Source organism: Lactuca virosa, chromosome 1, assembly GCF_052849685.1.
Source record: "Lactuca virosa cultivar CGN04683 chromosome 1, Lactuca_virosa_CGN04683_v6, whole genome shotgun sequence".
Classification (NCBI taxonomy): Eukaryota; Viridiplantae; Streptophyta; class Magnoliopsida; order Asterales; family Asteraceae; genus Lactuca; species Lactuca virosa.
Genome location: NC_136426.1, coordinates 125,305,120 through 125,330,615, shown reverse-complemented (window position 1 = coordinate 125,330,615; position 25,496 = coordinate 125,305,120). Strand labels below are relative to the sequence as shown.

At 33.3% G+C, this 25,496-nt stretch overlaps 1 protein-coding gene across 1 annotated transcript; it reads right to left on the bottom strand.

The window, feature by feature from the left end:
• Nucleotides 1-1,618: 1,618 nt before the first annotated feature.
• GSL10 (glucan synthase-like 10) lies at nt 1,619-12,393 on the bottom strand. Its single transcript, XM_079076733.1, has 49 exons — nt 12,238-12,393; nt 11,609-11,818; nt 11,426-11,523; nt 11,173-11,336; nt 10,852-11,086; nt 10,620-10,745; nt 10,437-10,526; nt 10,243-10,340; nt 10,048-10,162; nt 9,832-9,957; nt 9,674-9,750; nt 9,494-9,572; nt 9,274-9,396; nt 9,095-9,197; nt 8,888-9,011; nt 8,602-8,791; nt 8,463-8,515; nt 8,322-8,382; nt 8,019-8,100; nt 7,893-7,942; nt 7,723-7,809; nt 7,525-7,610; nt 7,323-7,442; nt 7,145-7,226; nt 6,910-7,067; nt 6,724-6,844; nt 6,532-6,629; nt 6,362-6,452; nt 6,096-6,256; nt 5,897-6,006; nt 5,673-5,807; nt 5,508-5,576; nt 5,259-5,436; nt 5,067-5,181; nt 4,737-4,972; nt 4,547-4,630; nt 4,347-4,459; nt 4,184-4,236; nt 3,915-4,091; nt 3,795-3,842; nt 3,560-3,718; nt 3,324-3,437; nt 3,157-3,245; nt 2,928-3,086; nt 2,744-2,846; nt 2,523-2,642; nt 2,387-2,437; nt 2,116-2,298; nt 1,619-2,037 (listed from the first exon to the last, which is right to left on the bottom strand). The coding sequence occupies exons 2-49, from the start codon at nt 11,808-11,810 to the stop codon at nt 1,801-1,803; spliced, it is 5,733 nt and encodes a 1,910-aa protein (XP_078932859.1). The 5' UTR covers nt 11,811-11,818; nt 12,238-12,393; the 3' UTR covers nt 1,619-1,800.
• Nucleotides 12,394-25,496: the final 13,103 nt, after the last annotated feature.

The following is a 25,496-nucleotide window of genomic DNA, read 5'->3' as shown; positions in this document are numbered from 1 at the left end:
TTTGGACGTCTTAAAAAAATAATATTATTATATTGAAGCTATTTTTAGAAATATTTTTAGAAATAGTGAGATTTCTTTTATAAGATAGTAAACTTATGTTTATTATGTTGTTATTTTATGTTAAAATAGTCCAAATATTTATTTTTATTTTTTAAAATGATTTCTGAAAAAAAAATAGATAAAGCAATGGTTTTAAATAAAAAGCTAAAAATATATCCGATTTTGTGAAATTTCCTTTAAAAAAAACAAAAATAACAAAATTGCTAAAATTTCAGTAAAAAATAAAATTTTAACTTAATATGTTTGGTATGATGAAATGAAATGACTAATATGGACATCATAATTGAATGAACATGGTAATGAAATGGATCGTTATATTTCATTGTCATGCTAGGTTGATTTGAAATAATAGAATGAATCATTCAAACACCCTTTTTTTATCAATAAATATAAGCCTTGGAAATGTAAAATTGATAAATAAAGAAAAAACCATATTATTTTATAATAATAAACTTTAACTTTTAAAAAAATTAGGGTGAGCTCGTTATCAGTAACAAAGTGAAATGACATAAAAGTAGGAACCGAACATCAATCCAAAGTATAGGGTACGGTACTAGTTCAATTCGGGAAAGTTAGTTTAGTTTGAACTTATAATTGAGAAAAGTATCGGAACTGACTAAACACATACCAAAATCGAAATGGCACAAAAATAAAAAATCGAATGCAGTAGTATAGAGTAAGGTACCAGTTCGATATTGTCAATATTTTTAATCACTTAACTAAATTATATATAAATATATTTTATTTGGTTCAAAGTATATGTTATATGTTTTACAAGTTATTTAGAAAGAATTATATGTCATCTACAAAAATATTAAATAAAATGAACTAGATGAAATGAAATCTTGAAATATAATTATAAATAGAAATAAAAAAAATTTATTTAAAGTTTTGATTTTTTTTTAAATGATTAATACTATTGAAAACTATATAATAAAAATAATTTATAAGTATAAATATACATTACATGATTAAAAATAATAATAATAAAAAAAATAAACTTCCTCATGAGTGAAAATCAACAAAGAGAATGAATCACATTCTTTGAGTGCTCCATTCCATTCTTTACATAACCAAACAATATGTTTTTCATCGGCAAAATACCCATTCCACTACCTTACTGTTAATTCAAACACAAGTCCAAACTATTTAAAATATTTAAGGTTCCATAATCCATACATTAACTGATGGTACCTAAAAATAGATGTGCACATCCAAACCGTTTCTTTAAAACCACTTAAAAATAAACCGAACCGGTTTAGGCTAACTTACCCTTGGGTTTTATAGCGGTTTTTCTTATAGCAATGGATTGTTTTCTAACCAGCGTTTTAGAAGTTACCGTTGTTGAATGGGTAGAATGGGCTCAAACGATTCTTTCAGCCATTTTTGGCCCTTTTTTATACCCCCCCAAGTGTCGCTATAAATATGTTTTGATATATTTGGTTTCAACAAATTTCAAAAAACAATAACACAAAACCCAAAGATTTGATCCAATTACGATTTTTGTATTATGACAAGTTTGCAAGATATGATGATGGATTGATTATAAATTAGAAGATACCACAAAAACTTTCCACTTTCCATATTCAAGATTCCCAAAATCCTACAAAATTTACACCCTCATAATTTACAAACACTTCTAGTACTTTTACTAAATCTTCGAATCAAAGTCATCTTAAACACCAACACACATCCAAAGCCAACCCAGTCTCTTTCTCTCTCTACATGTACAAAACACAACTATAACCCAGAATTAGGGTTGTTTCCCGCCAAAATGAGTGAGATTTCAAGCCCTCTACTGAACGCTTGGTTGAACATCAATCTTGTTTGAAACGTTGAGATGAAAGGGAACCATGAACACAAAGCAATTGGGACAAATATCAGCATTCCCATTCCCGCATCATACAATCGAGCAAGCGACCTCACTGATTTCCACAACCCGATCTTTTTCAACACCGGCTTCCACGCCACACATATCTACCAACAACAACAAAAAGTAAATGACCATTTTACCCTTGCATTTGAAAGTGAAAAAGAAGAGAAAAAAGAAAATACCGATAGTAACCCCCAACCGGTGGGAACGAAAGCTAAGATGGAGGCAAAGACATCAGTGACAGTGAGGGGAGAGAGGGCGATGGCCACGGATATTCCCGCGATTGCTAGCATGAAAGCAACGCCTTGTACAAACCGTAAGATTAGTTGAAAGTTCACTGAGATTTTCTGGGAGAATGTGAATATCTGTAAAAAAAAAAAAAAAAAAAAAAAAAAAAAAAGGTAAGAATTTGGAGAGTGATATTAAATATTATTAACTTTTTTTATTGTGTACCTTGAAAAGGATAGTGAGGGCTACAAGCACAAGCCATGAAAATCCATAGATCTGTAGGAATGAAGGAATATTAGGATATACCATTTTGATTCTTGAGAATTAAAATTTGTGTAGATTATGAAATTCAAATTCTTACAGATAATGATGTATTTGTATCTTGCACATCCAATTTGTAAACAACACCATATTGGAATATGAAAAATCTTAGGCTCAAAATCGTCTCCATAACCCTTCCCCCAAATGTTCGAATATGAGACTACAAAAAAAACACATTTCATTATAATTAAGAATTAAGAATTGTATATAAATATATGGTAACAGAAAAAAGAAGGGTATTTTTGTAAAACTGTAGTGTACCAATTCTTCATCCCACCAAGCTTCCCAGCTTTCTTCTCCTTTGACACCAATTCCACCTCTATAGAAGAGCCAATTTGTCCAGTCTCTGAAGTCCTCTACTGTCCTAAAATTGGAAAACAAAAAATATATATAAAATATAAAGATGATGTAATAAATAAATAAATAAAGAAAAAAGAAAACTCACTTTTGCCATTCGAAACCGGATGGATTGAACAAATAAGGAGCAAAAAGCCATGAAATGGCCATAAACCAACTGCTAACACTTAAAAGAATGTAGCCTACTAAACCACTTGAATTGTACCCATATGCAATGTACACCACCAACAATAAAACCACTTCCATTCTGTTTCAATAAATAAATAAACAAAATATTAAAACCATGAGAGAGAGAGAGAGAGAGAGAGAAAGAGTACCCTTTGACAAAATGACTACGTGAATAAAGTCTGTAGTTTTCTGAAAATTTTATATGGCGTACAACGAAGCCTCGTCCAGTTGCATGATACTGTTTTTTGGAATAAAATTTAATTAGATATTAAAAAATAATAAAATGATAAAAAAAAAAGAAAAAAGAAAAACAAACCTTTGCACCACCATGAAGAATTGTTCTACCAAAGTAATGTGTTCTTGTGCCCAAAGAAAATGTAAAGAACACAGTGCAAAGCTGAAATTGCATTGTGATAAAACTGACAACAGCCTGCATTGCATTGCAACAACAAAGATTTTATATATATATATATATATATATATATATATATATATATATATATATATATTTATGTAAACAATAATCTATACATGGAAAAAAGACCAACGTACCCTTAAGAATCCTTGTTCTAAGATGAAACCCAAAACCATGGGTATAGCTGTAAATACACCAATCTGGAATAAGAACTGTGTGTTCAAGGCTGCATTTAGAGCAGTGTTTTCGAGTACTTCAGATCTTGATTGAATATCTTCACCAACTCCAGATAATGCCTAAGAATATATATACACATGAAGATTATATAAAACAGTAACGAGAAGTTTTATATAAAATAAAATTAAAACTTACCAGATATGTTTTTCCATAGAGAAATATGTACACTGTGATCACTGTTAACTGCATATCAAAACAGAAAAGTTGTTGGCCGTTTTTTTTTTAAATTAATAAAAAAAAAAGTGTGTAGCGTACCATGGTGCAGAAGTAAAATCCAACAGTTGTAAAGTAGAATGAAAGCATCCGGAAGAAGTCAAAGAGTTGACCAAGTCTGTATATATCTCTACTAAGAACCTGCTCTCCATTTCCTCCAGCTACTTTTCCTTCAAACAGAGCAATCTGATTCAGCCCCACATCTCTCCCCTTTCCAACCTTCACAACATTTAAAAAAAAAAAATTAAAAACAATCTTTTTTTTTTTACTTTTAGAAGGGAAGAAGTATTTTAAAAAAAAATAACAAATACCTGAATGTATTCATGATGTGTGATATTTCCTTGACGCAAAGTTGAATTAAAACCTGCATTTCAAAGGTGACATTAGATATATTAGTAAAAAATTTAAAAAATAATAATAAGAAAGAAAGGAGAGAATATATTATTGTTATTATTGTTATTATTAAATATATACCTGCGTAAATATCTTCACTAATGTTGATGACACGAGAGGCTTTGCTAATACCACCTCGTGTTATATGGAAGACTCTATCAAACACATCTGGATGACCATAATGCATACGAACCCTGAAAAATAATTTAAAATCACCAAAATGACAAAAATACCCCTGGGAACAAGAACATATATCGCTTGAATAGAAAAGTCAAACTTACTTTAGAGGACTTGCAAGAACACGTTGCCCAAGAGTTACAAAACTCGTTTCTTGATTGGACATGAAGGATGCTAAAGAAGAAACACTGTACAAATAATTCAAAACAAAACATTAAACTGTCTGTATGAGTGTGTGTGTGTGTGTGTGTTAAATAGTAAATACATTATTATTATTTATTTATAATTTTATACCTTCCTGTAAAAACATGTTCCCTGACACCAAGAATGGTAGCAGGGCGTATACCATGATATTCATGGAATTCTTCTAGAAGATTCCTCATCTTTAAAGCTTCTTCAAAATAATTATCTTGATTCATGTCAATTGTTTGAAGAGCATTTCCACGTGTAAACACAATTGCATGATTTTGATTTTCAGGTTTTCCTTCTCCAAGTTTGGGATTCCCAGGTAGTTTTATAGAATAAACTTCCTGCATCATATTTAGCAATTTACTTCAAAATTAAGTATGATATAAGTATATAACAAAAAATATAAATATTTAATAATCATAGAAAGATATGAACCTTATCTTTCCCATTTATGTCACCCTTCACAAGTTTAGAGTAAAACTCTTTCTGCACTTTCCCACCAGTCAAAGTCTCCACCTCATCAATGAAAGCAACTCGAAGTGCTTCATTTCTAGAAAAATATCAAAGAATTAGTATTATTAGAAAAAGAATATAGAATCATAAGAGGAAAATTTATATATATCTGACTTTTGTAATAACAATGCAATATCAGCAGCCTCTGGTTTTTGTTCTTCTTTTTGCTTTCCATAAATTTGACATGTGACAACGTATATGAATTTAAGGTCAGCTTGTGCTCTTGCTTCAGGAGAAAACTCAAAGCCTTTTGTTTCTGTTGCTTCATTAGTTGGAACAGCAGCTTCCACATCTAGTGTAAAATAAGTATTATAAAATAAATTAAAATAAAAATTAAAAAAAATATATTTTTAAAACACAAACCTCCAACTGTCATCCTCTCCAGATAGGCTTGAAGCATTAAAGCTTTTCTGTAATACATCATTCCTCGCACTGTATATGGTTTAACCAAAATGTAAACAATACAACATACAAAAATTAACAAAGTTTGAATTTAAGAAAAAAAAAAGATTAAAAAAAAAAAAATACCGGTTCTTGATAATGTTTGTCCTCGATAAGATGCCCAGAATCGGAGTTCAAGATTATCTTCTTCATTCTCAATAAGAACCGATTCAGGGGTATTTTCGTCATGTCCAAGACGTGCAAGGAAGTTTTTCCATTCATCTGCAAAACCCAAAAAGAAAATGACCAAAATGCCCCTACTATACCAATCTTATTGGAGTTTGAAAATTGAAATTTGAAAGACATAATACCTGGATAAATCTTTTGAAGGTAAAACAGAATAGAAATCCCATCTTCATTTTTCTTTAGAAGCTCACGCATGCTATAAATAACAGTCTCTGAATAATACGGAGTGAAAACACTGGAAAATTCAAAATTTCAAAACTTTATTAGTACCCAAGTGGTTTAATTGGTTAAAAATATTCAAATGAGGGGCAAATTAGTAATTACCTGAAAGATAACATTTCGCGAACAGGCCTGGTGATGGGCATTGACATGAAAAGTGAATTTGTAAAAAACTCTAATCTTCTTCTAGCCTCAAGATTTCTAGGAACATTTACTGCTGAATCCTTGATTGTTAAAAGCGAGTGTAGCCTCTTAATTTGTGACCTCTTTAAATGAAGAAAAAAAAATTATAAAAATTAAAAACCAATATGAGAAAAATAGAAAAAGGAAAAGTCAAATAACATGAGTTTAACTATTAGTCTAAAACATACCAATTCAGGATCTTTTGGCCACTTCAGCTTTGAAAACAGACGACCTTCTTTTCTTGCTTTTATAACATTATTCCATGTGGTATAATTTTGTCTGAAAAAAAGATCAAAAAATATATGTTAGACAAAATAATTTAAAAATTTTAAACTATTATTGTTGTACACACACACACCTCATATTGCCACTAAAAAAATCAAGCTGGACAACATCATAAAGATCTAGAGCAGCATTAACAGCTCCAATCTCCAATTCAGGGCTTCCACCTTCTTTCTGTAAATATACAATTAAAATTTAAAACCACATTATTATAGTAGAAAGAGAAAGAGAAAGTAGATAAATTGATTTAAAAAAAACAAATACAGACCAGAATTCCAGTAAGGGCAGTGACTTTTTGCATAACAAGCGAGAGTTTTTTCAGTTGAAAGTCAAAGTGGATTGTTCTTTGCACTATACTTGCTCTAATGTCATCGTATATTCTTTCAACCCTGTGGGAGATGAGTATGTTAACAAAGTAGTGAAATGACATAATTGCCCCTGAATAAACACGTACCATTCATTCCCTTCTTTGTCGAAGATTGAAGTCAAAATTAGCTTGATGGTGTAAAAACATTCCTCAACTGCATATTGCATATAATCATCTCTTGAAATTCTATCCCATAGTTCGTCTTGTGTGTCACTCTCTCCAGCTATATCTTTTGCAAGGAATAACTAAATATAAAAAAGAAAAATAATAAATATTTATAAAGAAAATGTAAAAATTCAAAATTTGAAGGATTTTTAGTAACCTTGCTGGCTAGTAGAAAAAGAGGCCATTGCACCATGGGAACAGTTCCAGTATTCTTAGGCATTTGAAGCAATTCCATTTCACTGAAAAGAAGACAACACATCAAAAGTCAAAACCTGAGGGCAAAAATGTAATATTTTTACCTAAATAAGTCATGTTAATAGAAGTTGAAAACTCACAGATTAGTAATGTAATCTTCTTCTCTTAGATTTTTTACAATCTCATTCCAGAAAGGTGAAAATCTAGCAGCATCAAACTTATCTTTCACAAGAATCTGACCAGTTACCTTAAGGGAATTCCTGAAAAAAATATAATTAAACATTAATATATGACAGAAAATGGAATTCAACAAATTATGTTACAGAAAGAAATGAAGAACACCTGTTTGAAAGAGGAATGTGGAGATTATCCATAAATTCTGCAGGGAACCTCTCAAAGTTTTTGTGCACAGAACTCAAAGACCTAATCTGAAAGCATTAAGAAAAAACAAATTAGTTTTTAGTAAGTATGAAAAATATAGATTATGAATTAGTTTTTTAATAATTATGTGAGTAGACAAGGGCAAAAAGGTAAATTTACCTCACCAAGACGATCTCTAGCTCCAAGCAAGAAACCCACAACAGCAGATATAATAGTGTAAAATATGTGAATGTCTAAAAGATAGATCTGCAGTTCAAAGTTGAAACATAAACATTAGTATGAAGAGAAAGAAAGTAGAAAAGAAAACAGAATAAAGAATGTTAGCTTACGCAAACCACAGGGGCCCACAAGCTAGCAATAGTCAAGGCATTATGATTGTCTGCATATAAAATCATTAAAATAAATATCAAGCAAATATATTTTTATTTTTCAATATCACCAAATTTACAGCTTACTTTTCGATACAAAATCATGCCAAGAATATCGCACATCTTCTATTTTAATTACTTGCCTTGTTGGTTCCACCAATGGCCTTATCTGTATAAATAAGAAAATCAAAAAGATTAGTAATATTGAAGTTTGAAAGTTGAAACACATGTTCCTTTTTTCCCATCATGTCATGTAAAGTAAAACTGTTGTCTATTTCTTTTTCTAGACTGAAAAAAACCGTTTGAATGAGAGTAAATGACAATTTTACCCTTACATTCCAGAAAACAAATTTCATAATATCCATCCAACCTAAAACATGTGTTATTTACCTGGAGAAAATAGGCAAACGAGAACTTTCCCCCCAATACAACAAGCCAGAAAAGCATATACCTGTTCTACCAATATACCCTCAGTATAATAAAAAAGAACAAGAATTATTAAAAAGAAGTAAAGGGTAGAAAAGTCATTACAGTATATAATCAGTTGTTGCTTCATACATGCCACGTCCAACATAATAATGTTCCTTCATAAAAAGAATAAGAAAATCTTGTTATTATTGTAATAAAGTAAAGGATTATAAATAGAAAAATATGAAACTATAAAAAAAACCTGATGAATCCACTTGATTAAACGAACAACAGGCGAGTTATCACACCGATTGAAAAGGCGATGACAGGCTGGCAACCTTGCTAATGAGCTCCAAAACAAATGACTTCCAGCATAGATGCATAAAACTATTATATATATTTTATAAATAATCGACTCTGAATTTGAACTAGTCTTCTCCTGCAGACCTTTCCTGGAATAAATACAATCATATCATTTTAAAAAAAGTTGCCATGTAGGAAGTTGATTAAATTGTAAGAAGTTAAATTTAAATTTTTAAATTACATACACGTAAAGGAAGCATATGAAAATGGTAGCAAATGTAAACCAAATGAAACGAACAAAAATCCGTGAAACAGCTAAAGTCTTTGTTGTAGAATAGGCTCCATACATCACCACAATATCCAATGCACCTGAATAAAGAAACAATAAGTTTAAAGAAATATAAAAACTATAAATTATTATTAAATGAAATGAAAAAAAAAAAGACACCTACTTTGGAAAAGCTTCATAACAAAAAAAGTTGGGCCTAGACTAAGAACTTCACGTATTGTCTTGTCATTCAGCTTTCCATTATTGAATGCAATGATTGTAAGTCCCTATGGAGAGGAAAATACATAGTATTGGAAAATGTACAAAGTATAAGAAATCAAGGAAAAAGTCAAAAAGTCAAACCTGAAACATCATGAAAAGGAAGATCCACAAGCGATCAAAGCTATGGTAAAGATGGAAAAATGTTCGGTGTTCAACAAAAGAGGTTTTCCCACGACGTTTTGTGATGCTTGCATTCAATATATTCTGTTATAAAAAAAAGTCAAAGGTGGTCAAAGAAAGATATATAGAAAAGTCAATGTGTTGACTAATGACTACACAAAAAAGATCATAAGATGAATACGTTTGACTTTCGTGTTGGTTTCAAGAGGAAAGATGAATTTGTGTCAAATGGCCAACCGAGTTTAAGGCAACTTTGGGACCTGAAAAAACAAAGATTTAGAAGGTATGTTAGAAGGGCAAATTGGTAATAATAACCGAATGAAAGAGGAAGTATGTTGCTATTTCCTACAACAAAGCTTACCAGAAGTACTCATTGAAGTCATCATAGTTTCTCCATGAAGAATGAGGAGCTTTCCCATTTTCATTATTATCAGCTTCCTGAAAAAATCAAGACTTTTCATAAAAAAAAACAAATTCTTGAAATGGGAAAGGGCAAAGTTGTAAATACACAAAACATACAGCAGCTATAACGTCATAGAGAGGAGTTATGACTTGTTCAAGAAATGAAACACCGTTTTCTGCAACACAACTAGTGGCTGGCTTTGCAATCTGCTCACTCAATAATCCACACAATTCGTCTCCCATCTGTTTATTAAACTTTGAGTTAAACCTTCTAGAACATATGAATGTCTTTTTATACATATTAAATTGTAGATATCAAAGAAAATATCTTACACGATGAAATATGTAGCATAAACATTCCGGAAGGAATCGAACATTAGCAGCTTCACCCCATATCAAAAAGTACAAAGAGAGAAAAAGTATCTTCTTTTCTTTATTGATATCTGAACTGCAAAAGCAAAAGAAAGAAGCTAAGGGATTTGTGCTCTAACTAACTCTAGAAAGATCATAGGGGTAGAAATGTCATACTTGCTCCACATTAGAGGGATGTTTAAGTAAGTGCACCACTTGATGTAGTTATCAAGAGACTTCAAGAATACTCTCTCCACAGCAGTCTCATCCAGTTTCTAAAACAAATTAGTGAATTACATTCCACTTTATTACAAAAATAACCTTTATTGAACAGGGGTAACTTGTTCATGAATATAAAGTTATAAACATACCGGTTCATGTTCATCAGGAGTACCAAGTCGACTTTGCTCATTTGAAAGTAGATTTACTATATTCTCCCTTTGATTTGCAACATTACCTTTCTGCAATCACCAAAGATTAAAAAAATACATTTTTTTAAGTCCCAATCTACCCTTTATGTTTCCACATTATCATAAACTAGTAAACTAGAAAACCTGAAATCCAAAAACATAGTGCAGAAAATCGAGCATATCAGCACTCCTAGTAGCAGGTATTGGAAAATTTGCAGGTAGCTTTGGGAGACCTCTGAAATACTTCAATGATGATACTGCAGCACGTACCTAAGTAAAAAAAATCATGGAATCTTGAATAAGAATATAAATAATATAAAAGTAATTGGACAGCTAGGATAAAGAAAACAAAATGGTATTCAGTATTACTATTCACCTCAGGGAAAGAAGTGATAACATTTGTTACAACAGGGGCATCCAGAGGAATAATATTATAAGCAATCAAGTCTTCTGTCATAGCTGCATCAGATTCCATCATCCGTTTTAACTCTTCAGAAATCAATCCTTGTGCTTCCTCAGGTGAAACTTCTTTAGCAAGTTGCTCTAAAACAGTTCCTATAACTTTAAGAGTTGCAAAAACCCTTTTCCTCTTCACTGTTTTGCGTTCTAACCTGTTTTTGTAACATGAAAGCAATTCATATATGAAAGATAATAGAAAATGTCACAATAGATAGAAAAATGGAAAAAAGTTTCATACTCTTGAAAGTTTCCACTAAAAGTGCCTGATTCCCTCATTTCCATTTCCTCCTCACGTAACTTATCTACATCATTCTTCTCTCTGTAAAGTTTATAAAACTCTTGTAAGCGAGCTATGTCTCGACTTCTATCAATACTTCCACCCTCCCTCTTTGCTAGTTTTTGCTGCCATATGAACATTTGGCACAATTAGTTTATGAAGAAAGTCAAGACACTTGTCACAAACTCACAATCTCATTGACTCAAAATCGTACCTTGATTACAGACATCAAACCTGTTTTGAACTGTAGTACACCCCTCCCTTCACTGTTGGGGTCCAAATTTTGAGCCAGTGTATAAGCATATTCACACACTGCAATGAAGTAACAGAATTACAGAAACACTAGCTTTAGCAATGTTTAGCAGAAATGGAAAAGAAACTGAGATGAAATACATACAAATCCTAGAAATGTTGGGGTCTTCATCTTGAATTTCATCAGCTGCTCTTAAGATAGGGTCTATGTCCCTACTGTTGGAAAGTGAAGATGGGACATTTCCAGCAATGCCACCAGCAGGTCGCCCATAAGCATCAATCCCTGTCCTCTCTCTTCTTAGTGCAGCACGCACCAAACGCTCCCATAGATTCCCCACATTCGACATTTATAACCCTGTATGTGTAAGCAATAAGATCTTACAAGTTCCAATTTCATATCAATTAGCAGACAGTGATAAGTATTAGCCTTTCAGATATGATATATCTCCTCAAAAGTTTTAGCACCTGTCCTAGGTCTGCCGGGAAGATAAACCCTAAAAGGTTAAATACTGAACAAGAGGTTGAATCAAAAACATAATCATATCAAAAACTTAAATTTTTGCCCCTCTACACCCCACCGAGAGACATGTAGGTGTGACTTTAAAGCATGCCCTAAAATTGCACTAATTACTTATCTAAATCAACAAAAAAACTCAGCCAACAGACTAAAACCCCAACTTGAGCGCATGAGGCATCTAACCTCCAGCAATGCTAGCAAGAATGCTCAAATTCACAAACACGAATCTAGAAAAAGAGCTAGACTTGAAAGCTTACGGATTGGAGATCGTAGCTGAGCCGAAGATCCAAGTATACAAATTAATCTCTTCAAAGAAAGCGTATACTAAGTAAACCATACGAAATTATAAACCAATTGTTGAGTCGCATAGAGAGAGATGGAGTTGAATCTGTAAAGAAAGAGTTCAGATTTTGAAACTAGGAACCAGGGAGGTAGATTGGGGAAAGGTGGTGTAGTGGTTTACCGGCTATAGCCGGTTTACACGGGGTTGATTTCTCTCAAATAGTCTCTATCTGAGGAGACTAAAAAGTAAAACCCTCTTATGAGTCTAATCGGTGACCTTTTGTGCCGGTTAATAGCAAAAGCTTGCAATTTTTAAACACTTCTTCCCGGTTTTTACCTTTTTAGTCCTCTCTCTCTTTTTTGCTTTCTTTTTGGTCCTACCTTTTTTTCTTTTTTTGCTGACCAAATTTGGAACCTTCGTGAGGAAGAAAAAATGACAATATGGTAAGATTCAAATTTTCATATTATAATAGCGTGTTTAAAAGTCGACTACGTAGCAAATGGACTTTGATTTATTCAAAAAATAATTTATTTTTTATTTTAACAACTTATGAATCATAAGAGATCGTGATATTTTATTATTCACTTTGTATTTTATTTTATTTTTACATTTTATTGTTTGTTTTTAGAAGTGGATTCTAAAAAAAAAAAAAAAAACTGCTTATCAAGTGTGTTTGTGTTTTATATATTAGTTATTGCGCTCCTCATAAAAAATATTAAAATATTAGGTTATAACCCGTGGAAACACGGTTAACAAATTAAAAAACAATATTTGATATTGCATGGCTTATTAACTATCAAGCAAATGTCAGCATTTTCATAACGGGTATTAGGAAATTTCAATGATATATAAATATATAGTAAAAAATACAGAATGAATTTCAATTATAATTAAAGGAGGCATAATCAAACCATTAGTTATTTAAATGATAATATTAAACGTGAATATCAACAACAAACTTTTTAATTACAGACTAAAATAGTAATAGTATTTATGTTGGTATATTACAATTAAAAATATTTTTTATTTCAAATGTCGATATACTATAGGTAACGATTCCAAAAAATGAGAAACGAAACTATCCCCCTATCGGTTCTAAACTTTAGGAAATAGAACCAGTAACATCAATTTCGGTTCCGAAGCAGTCCCGGTTGCAGGAACGGGTACCCGCTTCCATTGCATCCTATTTTTGTTTCTTCCATTATTCCATTTATAAAATTAACAATCCAACTATTGTTTCTTACTTTTGTTTTTCAATTAAAGCATCCTACTTTTGTTTCACATACATTATTTCATGTAGGATAGCATTGTACTTTAAAAGTACAATGCTTAAATAAGAAAAATAGTTAATTAAGAAAGTTTGAATAAACATAATTTAAAGTAAGATACTACATTAGACAAACAAAAGAAAGTGCATTGCTATTTCTTGCATTTAGCCCCTATACTCTTGAAAGTACAATGTTATGATGAAAAGTATAATGCTATAATAAATTATATTTTCACAGTTCTAGAATTTTTTTAATAATATAATACTAAATGTAGAAAATGGTGGTGCAATGCTATAATTAGTAAATAAAATCAAGAACGTTAAGATTTTCATTGTACAATCTTAAGAGGGAAAATAGAATGCCTTAATAATTTGGATTTTTTTTAAATTAATTTTGCAATTGAAATATAATACTATCATCATTTGTTTAGTCAAAGTAAAACTTATTAGTCATAAAAAAATTACAATGTTTTATTTTTATAATTGAAACATAATACTTTCAGATTTCCAACTACTGTTTCTTTTATAACTGACTGAAATATACCATCAAACATGATCAACAAAATCTCTTATAGAAACAAAACCAAGAGATTCAGTACCCAATGGCTATAAGATATAAACCCATGAATGAAGATTGTTATTTCTTGCATTTGATCATAATCCAATTTTTTTTCAATTACGTATAAATCTGATACCCTCGTAACGGAAAACTCAAAATATATTTCACTTACATTCACAATTGAGATAGCTAACCACCAAATTACTTAAACGTGTTCACTTCAACTGTTTAAAATATAAAAATTGAATCGTATCTGTAAATTCAACTAACCACAGGGATGAAAAATGTTATTAGCAAACAATCAGATTATCGTAAGAACCTTACCTTCACTATCAATAATAGCATCTCTTTATTGTCTTTATGAGTTACTTCAATGATCTAAGTTTTCACCTTTCTTAGTTACATAAACATTACACCATCTCTTCCATCAAAATAATAGACAGTAAAATTAGCAAAAATATTCCAACAACAGGAAATAAACTACTCCATCTTCTAGTGTACAAATCAAAATAAACGCATTAAAAGAGCATAATATTAAATTGAAAGAAATGTATATGTGTTTGTTGGGTTTTCAAACCTCATTCCTCCAATCAAAATTTTATCTTTAAATTCCGGAACCCGTCTCAGAAGTTCAAATGCATTTTGTTGAATCCTACTAAAACTGCAAATTCACACAAAACCTGTATAAAACTTAATAGATTAAGATATATAAAGTTGTTTTTTTACTCGATGCTAAAAAATATCTTAAGTAGTTAAGTTGTGAAAGTATGTTCAACCATGATTCTATCTTATTTATTCCATAAATGCCCTTAAACAAACTCACGTTCCAACCAAATATAACTCTCTATATTATTTATTCCATATATGAACCCATATCAAACAATAGTCTAGTGCATACTACAAATTAAAGCCCTAGAACCTAGTAAACAAATAATTAAGCTTGAATCAAAATAAAAGGCAAATTGCTATGTCAAAACACAAATTTAGAGAAAATAAAGTCATTGCTAAATTTAAATACAAAATCAAAATTCACAAAACATAAGTTATGCTATCACCCAAAAAAAAAATTCACATAGTTCTAAGGAAATATATACATGAGATAGATACATCACCCTCCCTATCAAACGCCGAGCATTGCAACAATTACCCTAAAAAGTAAACAAAGTGTAGTTAATTAATGTATAATAATCAAGAACAGGTTTGTTAATTATTATCATAGCAATGCAATATATCATTTACCCTGAAATGAAATATATTAATGGTATGTGCCACTATAATGCTATATTTTGTCTCCAATTGGAAGATAAACTCACAAGACTTCTATATACAAAGATAAATAAATGTTCCATAATGAGAGTATATCTCAGGCAACATGTTGAATATATAAATGATAAAGTTCATGGAAAATGGTAAGAAACAATAATTTAAATGAAACATCACTGATACGATAACAATGTGAATAAAAAAGACAACTGACCTGGTAGCTCCACGTCCAACATAGAGACACTTATGTGATTCTTGATTATGTGATTCCAAAGCTAAGGACTAATGAATAATTGATACTTATATCGAGTTATCTAGAGGGGCAAGATCAAGAATTAACGATCGAGTAAATTAAAACATAAAAAAAAAAGATAGAAAGAGCAATAGAAGGAGATGTTAACGCGGCAATGGATTGCCCAACAGAGTATTCCAATCATAAAATTAAAAAAATAAAAAATAAAAATAAAAAAATAAAAACTTTTTTAGCACTCTACACGACGAAAAACAAAGTTTGATAACCAACCAGAAATCAAAAGAGTCGGATAATCTTCAAGTCGGCGATCCTGTTTGGTTGGAGCAGTTTATGACAGATTACAAAATGGGTTAAACCGTTAAAGGTAGCCCTATTCCATCGATTTTGATAGGATTACAACCTGATTTCTTGCCTAGGAACATCAAGTTACTTAAACACGACAAATTAATTGTCTTATTTATAGGGATTACCATGGAAACTAATAAATGTTACCATTTTGTACGTTTTTTTCAATTTTTTTCAAATGTCAATGATAAAAACAATGAGCGGGAAAACCATTAGCTAAGTGTCTAAAAAGTTGACACGTGGCAGGATAGTGGCCTAAAAAAATGACAAATGACATATTTAGTAGGCTTTTATTATAAGAGAAGATAAGATATGTTTTATCGTCTTATATTTTGGATATATATCATAATATTAATAATGTTATATTTGTCTGATAGACTGAGTATTTCAATATGTAGAATTATTAATGTAATCAGTTTCTACTTTTAATTTCTTACGGTTATTTAATTTGTTAGTTCAAGCGTGTACCATAGGTTTGGAAAATAACATGTTGGTTGGGTGTTTTAATATACTAAATGTCAACTCGACATCCCTACAAAATAACATAACGGACAAAGCAACATACATATTTTTGTGACCTGATGCATAAAATTCAACTTAGCTTTTTCGTGCTAAATAACTACATGCTTTTCTTTTTTATTTTTTGTGACCTAACACAAAAAAGGCAAGTTTTTTTTGTCTAAACAACAACGTACTTTCATTTATCTATTTTTTGTGAGCTAATGTAAAAAAAAAGTTATTATAATTTTTCTGGCTAAATAGCAACATACTTTTCTAATTTCTACTTTTTTATGACATGATGCATAAAAGGTTGTTAGGGAAATATAACATGAAAATTGCATGAAAGAACAAAACAGTAAATTGTTGTTAATGTTTGTGTTTAACACGATACCCTTAAACAAGTTTGTCACATGTAACAGCCCAAAACCAGATAAAATTATTCATTTTTGAAAATAAACATACAGTCATAATTTGTTCCTAAAATCCATTACATCATATCGTATCAAATATCAGAGTAACAAAATAGATAAATGCGAAAAATGCTAGAGAGTGAATGTTACGCCATCAAGTCAGCCCCTTTCCCTTAGTACCCGAAGTACCTAAAAACACCAAAAAAACTGTAATCAAGAGCTTAGTGAGTTCCCAAAATACCACATAACATGCAGCCACAAAATACATAAAGTTGTCATGGGCTACCCTCATGGTCTTTACCTGGAATGCCATGAACTACCCTCATGGTCTGATATCCAAGTGTCATGGGCTTCCCCCATGGTCTTTACCTGAAATACCATGGTCTACCCCCATGGTCTAACATTCAGGTGTTATGGGTTACCCTCATGGTCTTCACATAAGTGTCACGGGCTACCCCCTGGGTCTTCATATAGTCAATGCATAACAATTAACAATCCATAAATCAGATAATGGGCCGGCATTGGTGCCTTCGACCCATTTACATATTGAGAAGACTCGCCTCGGTCTGCTAAAAACAATAGTTGCTCGACTACCAATCTAAAAAGTCTCACACTGTATAGATATACAAATTACCCTAATTAGGATTATGACACAACCTAGCCAATGGCCCAAAATCCTAAGTCCAAATTCCTCCAATATGGCCCAAAAGCCTTTCTTCCTAAATGGGCCTAACATCCAAGGTCCAAAACAATAATGGGCCACAAAGCCCAATAGGCCTAACCATGCCACCTATTGTAACGCCCCGTTTCTGGTACGTATTTAATTCTTTAATTGTCATTTTATAAGACCTACTCGACGATTTGTAGCCCTAACTCGTCGAGTAGATGCCAGGTTTGGACGCGGGTTTTAAGTGATCTACTCGGCGAGTCCGCGCCTTGACTCGACGAGTAGGCCAGTCTGGGGGAAACCCTAATATTTAGGGTTTGCACCCTATTTAAGCAACATTATGGGCCTCTTCTCCAGCCTCCATCACCTCCAGAGCAGCAATCCTGAAACCCTAATCCTCCATAAGTGATCTTGAGCTTTCTTTGTGATTTTGAGAGTTATTGGGTGTATTTGAAGCTTGTGAGAAGAGGAAGAAAGAGGACTTCAAGAGAAGATTGTAGATCCAAGAACAACATCAGCTTCTCTTCACTTTCTGGTAATCAAGCCTCATACTTGACTTGTAGTTTCTTAGATCTCCTTGTGGTCATCTTTATGAGGTTTTGGGTCCAAGGAGCTTGACCTTTGAGACTTGGACGTCCCAAGTCGATTTGCACTCAGATCTGCAACCTTAGAGGGTCCTCATGGCATAAAGGTGCCATCTTTATGGCCATGAGAACCCCAAGTATGAAATAAACCTCATTTGTGGTCTTTTGAGCATAAAAGTCCCATGCATGAACGTAAAGTTCCTGGCTTTACGTGTTATACCGATCTTAGGAGCCTAGATCTACCTTCTGGATGAGTTTTGCCCATCAGAAATCGAATTATTAGACTTGGACATGCATGGACTCGGCGAGTCGTTCTTGGGACTCGGCGAGTCGTGAGTTGGTTCCCAAAACTGTTATGACTCAGGGGAACCCATTTTAGTTCAGAAGAGATTTGGATGAGTCCGAGGAGGGGACTCAATGAAATGGACAAAGCCATGGATCTGGAAACCATGGGACTCGGCGAGTGCAGGAACGTACTCGGCGAGTGCAGGAACGTACTCGGCGAGTGCAGGAACGTACTCGGCGAGTCCAAGGGCATCTCCCAACTCATGAAGACGGACTCGACGAGTTGTTCATACAACTCGACGAGTTGTTCATACAACTCGGCGAGTCACAGACTTGACACGTTCATAAGATGAAGATAAACTCGACGAGTTCAGGAAGAACTCGGTGAGTTAGATGAAGGTTTTGTCTCAATGTTATGATTGAGGGTGAACTCGTCGAGTTTTTGCTAAACTCGATGAGTAGAGTCGGGTTGGGGGTAATTGAGAAGATTGGGACTCGGCGAGTTGTCGAGCCAACTCGGCGAGTCCGGTCAACTGGGAAGTTGACTTTGACTTTGACTATGATGTGGACTTTAGCCAGGGGTAAAAGGGTCATTTCACCCTAAGGATAGCTATTAGTTTCTGACTAAGTGTCATTGTGGAATTTATAGCCGGAGAGTCGCCGGAGCAGCAACCAGATATCTTTCCGCTCAGTGTTCAGCAGCCAGTTACACGAGGTGAGTTTCCTTCCAGTAGTAGAGCATGTCGGGGTGAGCCCGATGTCGGGGTTAGCCCGATGCAGATATATGTTCCGGACTTCGGTCTGATGCCGGGGCGGTCCCGATAAGTAGTTATGTATGTCTGATGTCTTTGTGATTCATGCATGTTTATGTGTTATGTGTCATGTGTTCCGGGGTAAGACCGATGTATGCTAGTTTACATGTTATGATTAGGTGTTCCGGGCTTCGGTCCGATGTCGGGGCAATCCTGATGCAGATTGTATGTGTTTATGATATATGTTATGCTGTGTATGTGTCGGGATAAGCCCGATGCCGGGGCAAGCCTGATGCCGGGGTGAGCCCGATGCCCGATGCGGTCGGATGCCGGGGTGAGCCCGATGCCGGACAGGAGTTCGATGTCGGGTAAGCCGATGCCGGGATTCGTCCCGATGCAGTTGGGAGTAGTCCTAAAGTTATGTTATTTGTGATATGTGTTATGTATGATATGTGGTAGTTTGGGGGATCTCACTAAGCTTCGTGCTTACAGTTTCAGTTTTGGTTTCAGGTACTTCCGGTAGCAAAGGGAAGAGCTCGGGATGATCGCATGGCACACACCACCTTCTTCAGCCTAGGAGTTACTCTGATATGTTATATGAGATTGTGATATGATGACAAATTTTATGAGACTCTGAGATACATGTTTTAAGATTTTATACTATGACGATGATATTATGTTTGTTAAATGATTTTGAAAACGAAATTTTTGGCTAGTATTTTTAGGATGTTTCACCTATGGTCCAAAACAAGTACAAAGGCCCAATAACTCTTAACAGGTCTAGGCCCAATACTAAATAGGGCCCAAGTAGCTCAAAAGCCTAAAAAAGCCCAAACTCCACTGGGAAGCGTACGTCTAGCGTACCTCATCAGTACGCTTAGCGTATTGGATCCTTTGGATGTACGTACAACGTATAAATCTTTACACCCAACGTACAAACAACTTTTGCACAAAAAGTCCATTAAGTGCTTAATACTCGAAATCTCAACGTCCAAATCTAGATCTAAGTCTATTAAGATGTTATAGGGCATAAAGTTGGCAACTTTATGCCCTTGCATGCCACATGGGAACCCAACATCTCGTTTTTCCCATTAAGACCCCTTTTAAGACCTTAAACTCATGCATGGTCTCACTACAACCATCAAGTTAGCATTTTTATGCCTTTAGCATGCCTAAAGAGTTTAGATCTAACATTTTCAAACCTCTGGAGTTGCTCAAACCATTAAGTCGCATAAGAGGCATGGATGATCGTTTTATTAGGTGTAACTCAATCAACCATTAAGTCGCTTACTCAATGAAAAGTTTTTGGACCTGTAGTCTGTACACCAAATGGAGTAAAACCAGTAGGACACAAATGAGTATATGTGCTTAAAAGAAACAATAAAAATGAAGTTGTGAGATATAAAGCAAGACGTGTTGCACAAGGTTTTACCCAAAGGCTTGGAATTGATTATGAAGAAACATATTCTCCTGTGGTTGATGCAAATACATTTCGTTATCTAATAAGTCTATCAACACATGCAAAATTGGAGATGCGTCTAATGGATGTATTTACCGCTTATTTATATGGTTCACTTGAGAATGATATTTGTATGAAAATCCCAAAAGGGTTTAAGGTGAAAGAAGCACAAACTTATAATTCTCAAGAAGTATATTCGGTAAAATTAAATAAATCATTGTATGGATTTAAACAATCTGGGCATATGTGGTCTAATTTTTTAAATACATTTTTGTATGACGAATAGCTCAACAATACACTGCTCCGAATACTCCTAAGTGTACATGCAACCCTAAATACCTTGGATCTATGTTTTCTCTATTATACATGCAAATATGATTATCCAAGGTATTATCCTAACTAGCATACCAAAACATTGATACTAGGATACTAAAATAGATAGAATACATACCTTGTTGTTGTTGCTTGACTCCATGAAGCTTGAGAGCCTAGTACCCCAAGTGTGACACCTCAAATGGTTCACACAACATCATGAGCTCTTGGAATAACCATGAGAAGAAGACATACATGTTCAAATCGGCTAGCCCTCAAAATATGTATCACTAGTGCCAATTTCTTGAACTAAAGGGGTTCTTATATAGTGTGGCTATTAGGGTTACACCATGTAACTCATGACTTTACCCATTCCTTATGCTCCATGGGTTTTAACCTCCATGGAGTATCCATGGATCACCATATGGGTTAAACCCAACATAAAGGAATCTTGGATCATAAGCCCACATATATAAGAATGAATGATTTACACAATCAATCCCCATATATTTAATTAGTCTCTTTTTGATCACTAAATTAAGTCCAAATTAATTCTTGATCAATACTAATTAAATAACATGATTTCATATTAATATATTAGAACTTATAATATATTAATATGTCACAAAATGTCTTTTCCTCATAAACGGTCTATCCAAATGTTCCGATGACATGCAACCCAAATGGACCATGCCGAGTCGGGTCAAGTACATATCAATTATAGTTATGGACTTAGACACTAATCCAACAGTCTCCCACTTGGATAAGTCTAAAACTATTATTGCGTATGACTTCAGGAACCAACTGGCAATCGTAGCTCTCAAAAGCCGCTGTCGAATTCTGACCTTGTAGATGAACTCTGACCTTTGTCAATGACTTGTCCATTAGATAAGGGATCATATATTCCCCCATTCTAGATATCATACGGACTGAGACATGGATTATAATCATTCTCTCTGTCCATTTGTTGTTTCCCGATTTCCGATTTATGACTATTGACTAATTGAACAAATCAAATCAGTCCAGGCCCGGCCGAGCACTTACATTTGTCATCACCAAATCATCGAGGGGCCCACATATATCGCTTTTATCCCGAAGGTAAAAGGAATGGATAAACTTCGACTCATATGGCTTGTTCTACTACTTGTTGAATCATACACAAAGGCACGTTTTATAACACCGAGTTACCGAATGCGTTTTCGTGCAATCAATGTACAACCAACTCATAGTAACAACTCATATCTCTAGGTTTGAAGAATATAAGATATTATCGTCTCATGATCACTCGTGATAAAATCCATGAAGTGATTCCAATGAGCGCGGGTTGAATCCAATACTCAGAACTTATGAGCACTCATGAGTGTTGTAGCCCCTTGTCCAACATCTTAGACCTCTACAAGCCAACCCATGACAGTCTTGATTCATATCTACTTCCAACATATGACCGACTGTGGATAGTTTAAATAACTTAGTCAATCAGGAAGAACGACCTAGTTATTCTGGAAGTCAAAACATGCAAAATGAAACACAATAATAATAGAATCTAATATGGTATCAAAACCTATGAACATAAATAAAACACCTTTTATTTATCACCATATGATTACACATTATTCATTGTATACTGTTTCAGCTATCAACTTTATTCTTGAATTTAAAACAATAGTTGTCCCATGCTCCAAGCATGTACACTATGTTTTCTAAACACTAGTCATGCCATACACCAAGTATGCATACTATGTTTGTCTATGATCTTCACTTTGTGAATTAGATCTATTGAACATAACTCCAATGATTCTCTTTTCACAGCCCCAAATCCTTACTGCAAATGCAAGAATTCCAAATTCATGTCATTTACTGAAATCTGTTAGATTCTAAACTTATATGCATTGATCCTCTTGTAATGATTATGCACAAAGTCACAAGGACTTGACAACAAACATTACAGAACATTCCAAGGAGATCAACTCCTTGGAAACATCCTTCTTGCATTAAGTTTCCTAATCTTACACAGATTGAATAATTTCCAACTTTGAAACATTTCCATATTCCACTTTGACTATCACTTCTGAACAAGAGTTGCCTCCTTACAGATTATGTCAATATGGTCCTTCCAGAATTAACACTATACTTCCAACTGTCCTTGAGCAACCAATCTTTGGTAAACCTTAGATTGTCCTCGACAATTGCTTAATCCTTTTAGTCATATCCAGTTCTAGACCTTTTCCCTTCTTAATGCCCCAGGCATTTGGAAAATTTTAGAAAGGATAAATATAGCACATGTAATCGATCCTATATCCGAAGCATATGGGACTCGAGTCATGATGTCTCACATAAAGACTAAACCAGTCTTTTGCTATAACATTTCCATTTCTATTTGCCAAGTTCTCATAATTCAGATTATGAAAAGGGATGCCGTAATCATAATCGAATTTTAGAACGCAAATAATGGACCCATATATAGAATTTCCTTATGTTGAGTCATTCCAACATGAAATTCATATATATATCCTTGATTAAATACGACTTAAAACCTCAATCTAAGCTTTTAGAATTGAAATGAAGTATAATTTTCTCTCCCTTAATTATAGCAAAACAACTTTTTCAACCCCTGCAGCCTCACGAATTGAAACTTTTGTTTTCTATAATTAACATTGCTAACTTGCAACCTTTATCATAATTATCATGCTCCCACTAACATGATGATTATTAGCATAACACTTATGCTCCCACTAGCTTTGACATGTAATCAGAAATCAGCTGGACTTCTAGAAATCAATACTTTATTGACTTTCTTACCAAAGTTCAGATTTCTGATACTAGATTGCTTTGATAAAACTTTATCAATATCATACACCTTATCTTAGATAGCTCACAGGTGTGTCTAAACAATTTTAAGAACTATGAAAAGGGATGCCGTAATCATAGTCTCAATTGTTTAGACCTTTACCACTTCTCACAAGTCCATGTTAGTGTGCTGGTTAACCACACACGCTCCACTAACGACTTTGAGAATGCACATATGACAATTGCTATCTAGCTAAAATCTACTTAGTGAAAGTGTTTCCTCACCATCATTTTCATGAATCGGAGAGAAACCTTATGACACTTAGATTTTATGGTGTATGAGTTCCTATCCATATGAATTTTGTCAAAACCATAATCACAAGACAAGGTCACTAACAAATCCACACTTATATGGATTAAACTTGTGCAATCTTAAATTCTTGCCATTTGGCAGCTCAAGGGCCTGCCATTGCTTCCAAGTAGTTGTGCAACCAATTGAGAACTCTCAGAACTCCTATGCAAAGCCAACTTGAATAGGCACAGACATGTCGACACGATAGGTTATAAACCTCAAGTCGTGTGCTAGTGAAGAACTTCAGGTTTTATTCTTGATTAGTTCTTGATACTTTCAAGACCTTTAAGACTCTCACTGTTCTCTTGACATATAAGACTTTCTTGTCAGATATTCAAGAGATAGTGTAGATTCTAATCAAGACAAACACTTCACACAATTGGCCTTAGTTGGTCTTTGTTTTATCCAAAACATCACAACTTACCAATTTCAAATGTACAAGAGTAGAAAACTTTTACTCTTACATTTGACAAGTGTTTTAAACCTTCTTTAAGACATGTCACTCAAGTTACAATCTTGGAGTATGACTCTAAGAATTGTTTTGGAATGAAATATGACTCATCTTCTTGATTTAACCACTTCAACAATTCATAACTCCTCTTCTTAGCTACCAGAATGCACTTAGAGGATGAATTGTGATAAGGTCTCTTAATCATTAAGATGATTATATAACATGATACTCAAGTACTCTACCATCTTTTCAGATTTGAGAAACTTTTATCCTTCTGCCTAATTTGATTCTTCTCATTCGTTCCGCCATACACTGAAACTTTTTCCAATGCTTCATAATTATACTTAAGCCTGTAAGTATAACCATATTTACTAAACTTTAGTAAATCATGACGAATAGTCTTATCGATCTTTTGTGGTGGACTTAATCAGTGCACAAGAATGTGTACTCGATCCCTTAGTCCGTTACTTGACACACACATCCATGTGAACAAGTAGTTAGTCTTAATTTTTCCAATGCTTGAAGGTTCTCATTCATCATGCTCTACAAATTGCATGATTCCAAGTTTCGGTCCAATTGAAACTTGGGTGATGAGAATATTTCCTTATTTGGTAAATTTAGACACTACCACAAATGAAATAATCAAATTCATATTTCCACTCTTGCTCTTAATGGAATCTTATAAGCAACACAGTTTTTCACAAATGCCATTGTAAGGATATTTTAAAATAAATAAAATCAAAAGATTTACCTTTTATTTTAAAACTTTGCGGAAAAACTCATCCTTACAATCCATATGAAAACTTGTTGTTATCTATTCCTAAGCAAAATATCATAACTGCTAAGAAGTAGCTCAAGAATCCGATCTTCAAACTATGTGATAGAAATCCATCTACGCGATCAGATTCAGCATATTCTTTCTTTAAGTTTCTTCACTTTTTCTTTTATTCTTAAAACATCACCATGTGACCCAGTCACATCATGTA

Excerpts from the sequence above, each read along its gene's own strand:
- GSL10 (XM_079076733.1), bottom strand. The coding sequence starts at position 11,810 with ATGTCGAATGTGGGGAATCTATGGGAGCGTTTGGTGCGTGCTGCACTA. Across the intron at positions 10,746-10,851 it reads TTATCACTTCTTTCCCTGAG|GTACGTGCTGCAGTATCATC; the intron begins GTGAATAGTAAT and ends TTTTTTACTTAG. Across the intron at positions 7,810-7,892 it reads TGTGGGCCCCTGTGGTTTGC|ATCTATCTTTTAGACATTCA; the intron begins GTAAGCTAACAT and ends TTTGAACTGCAG.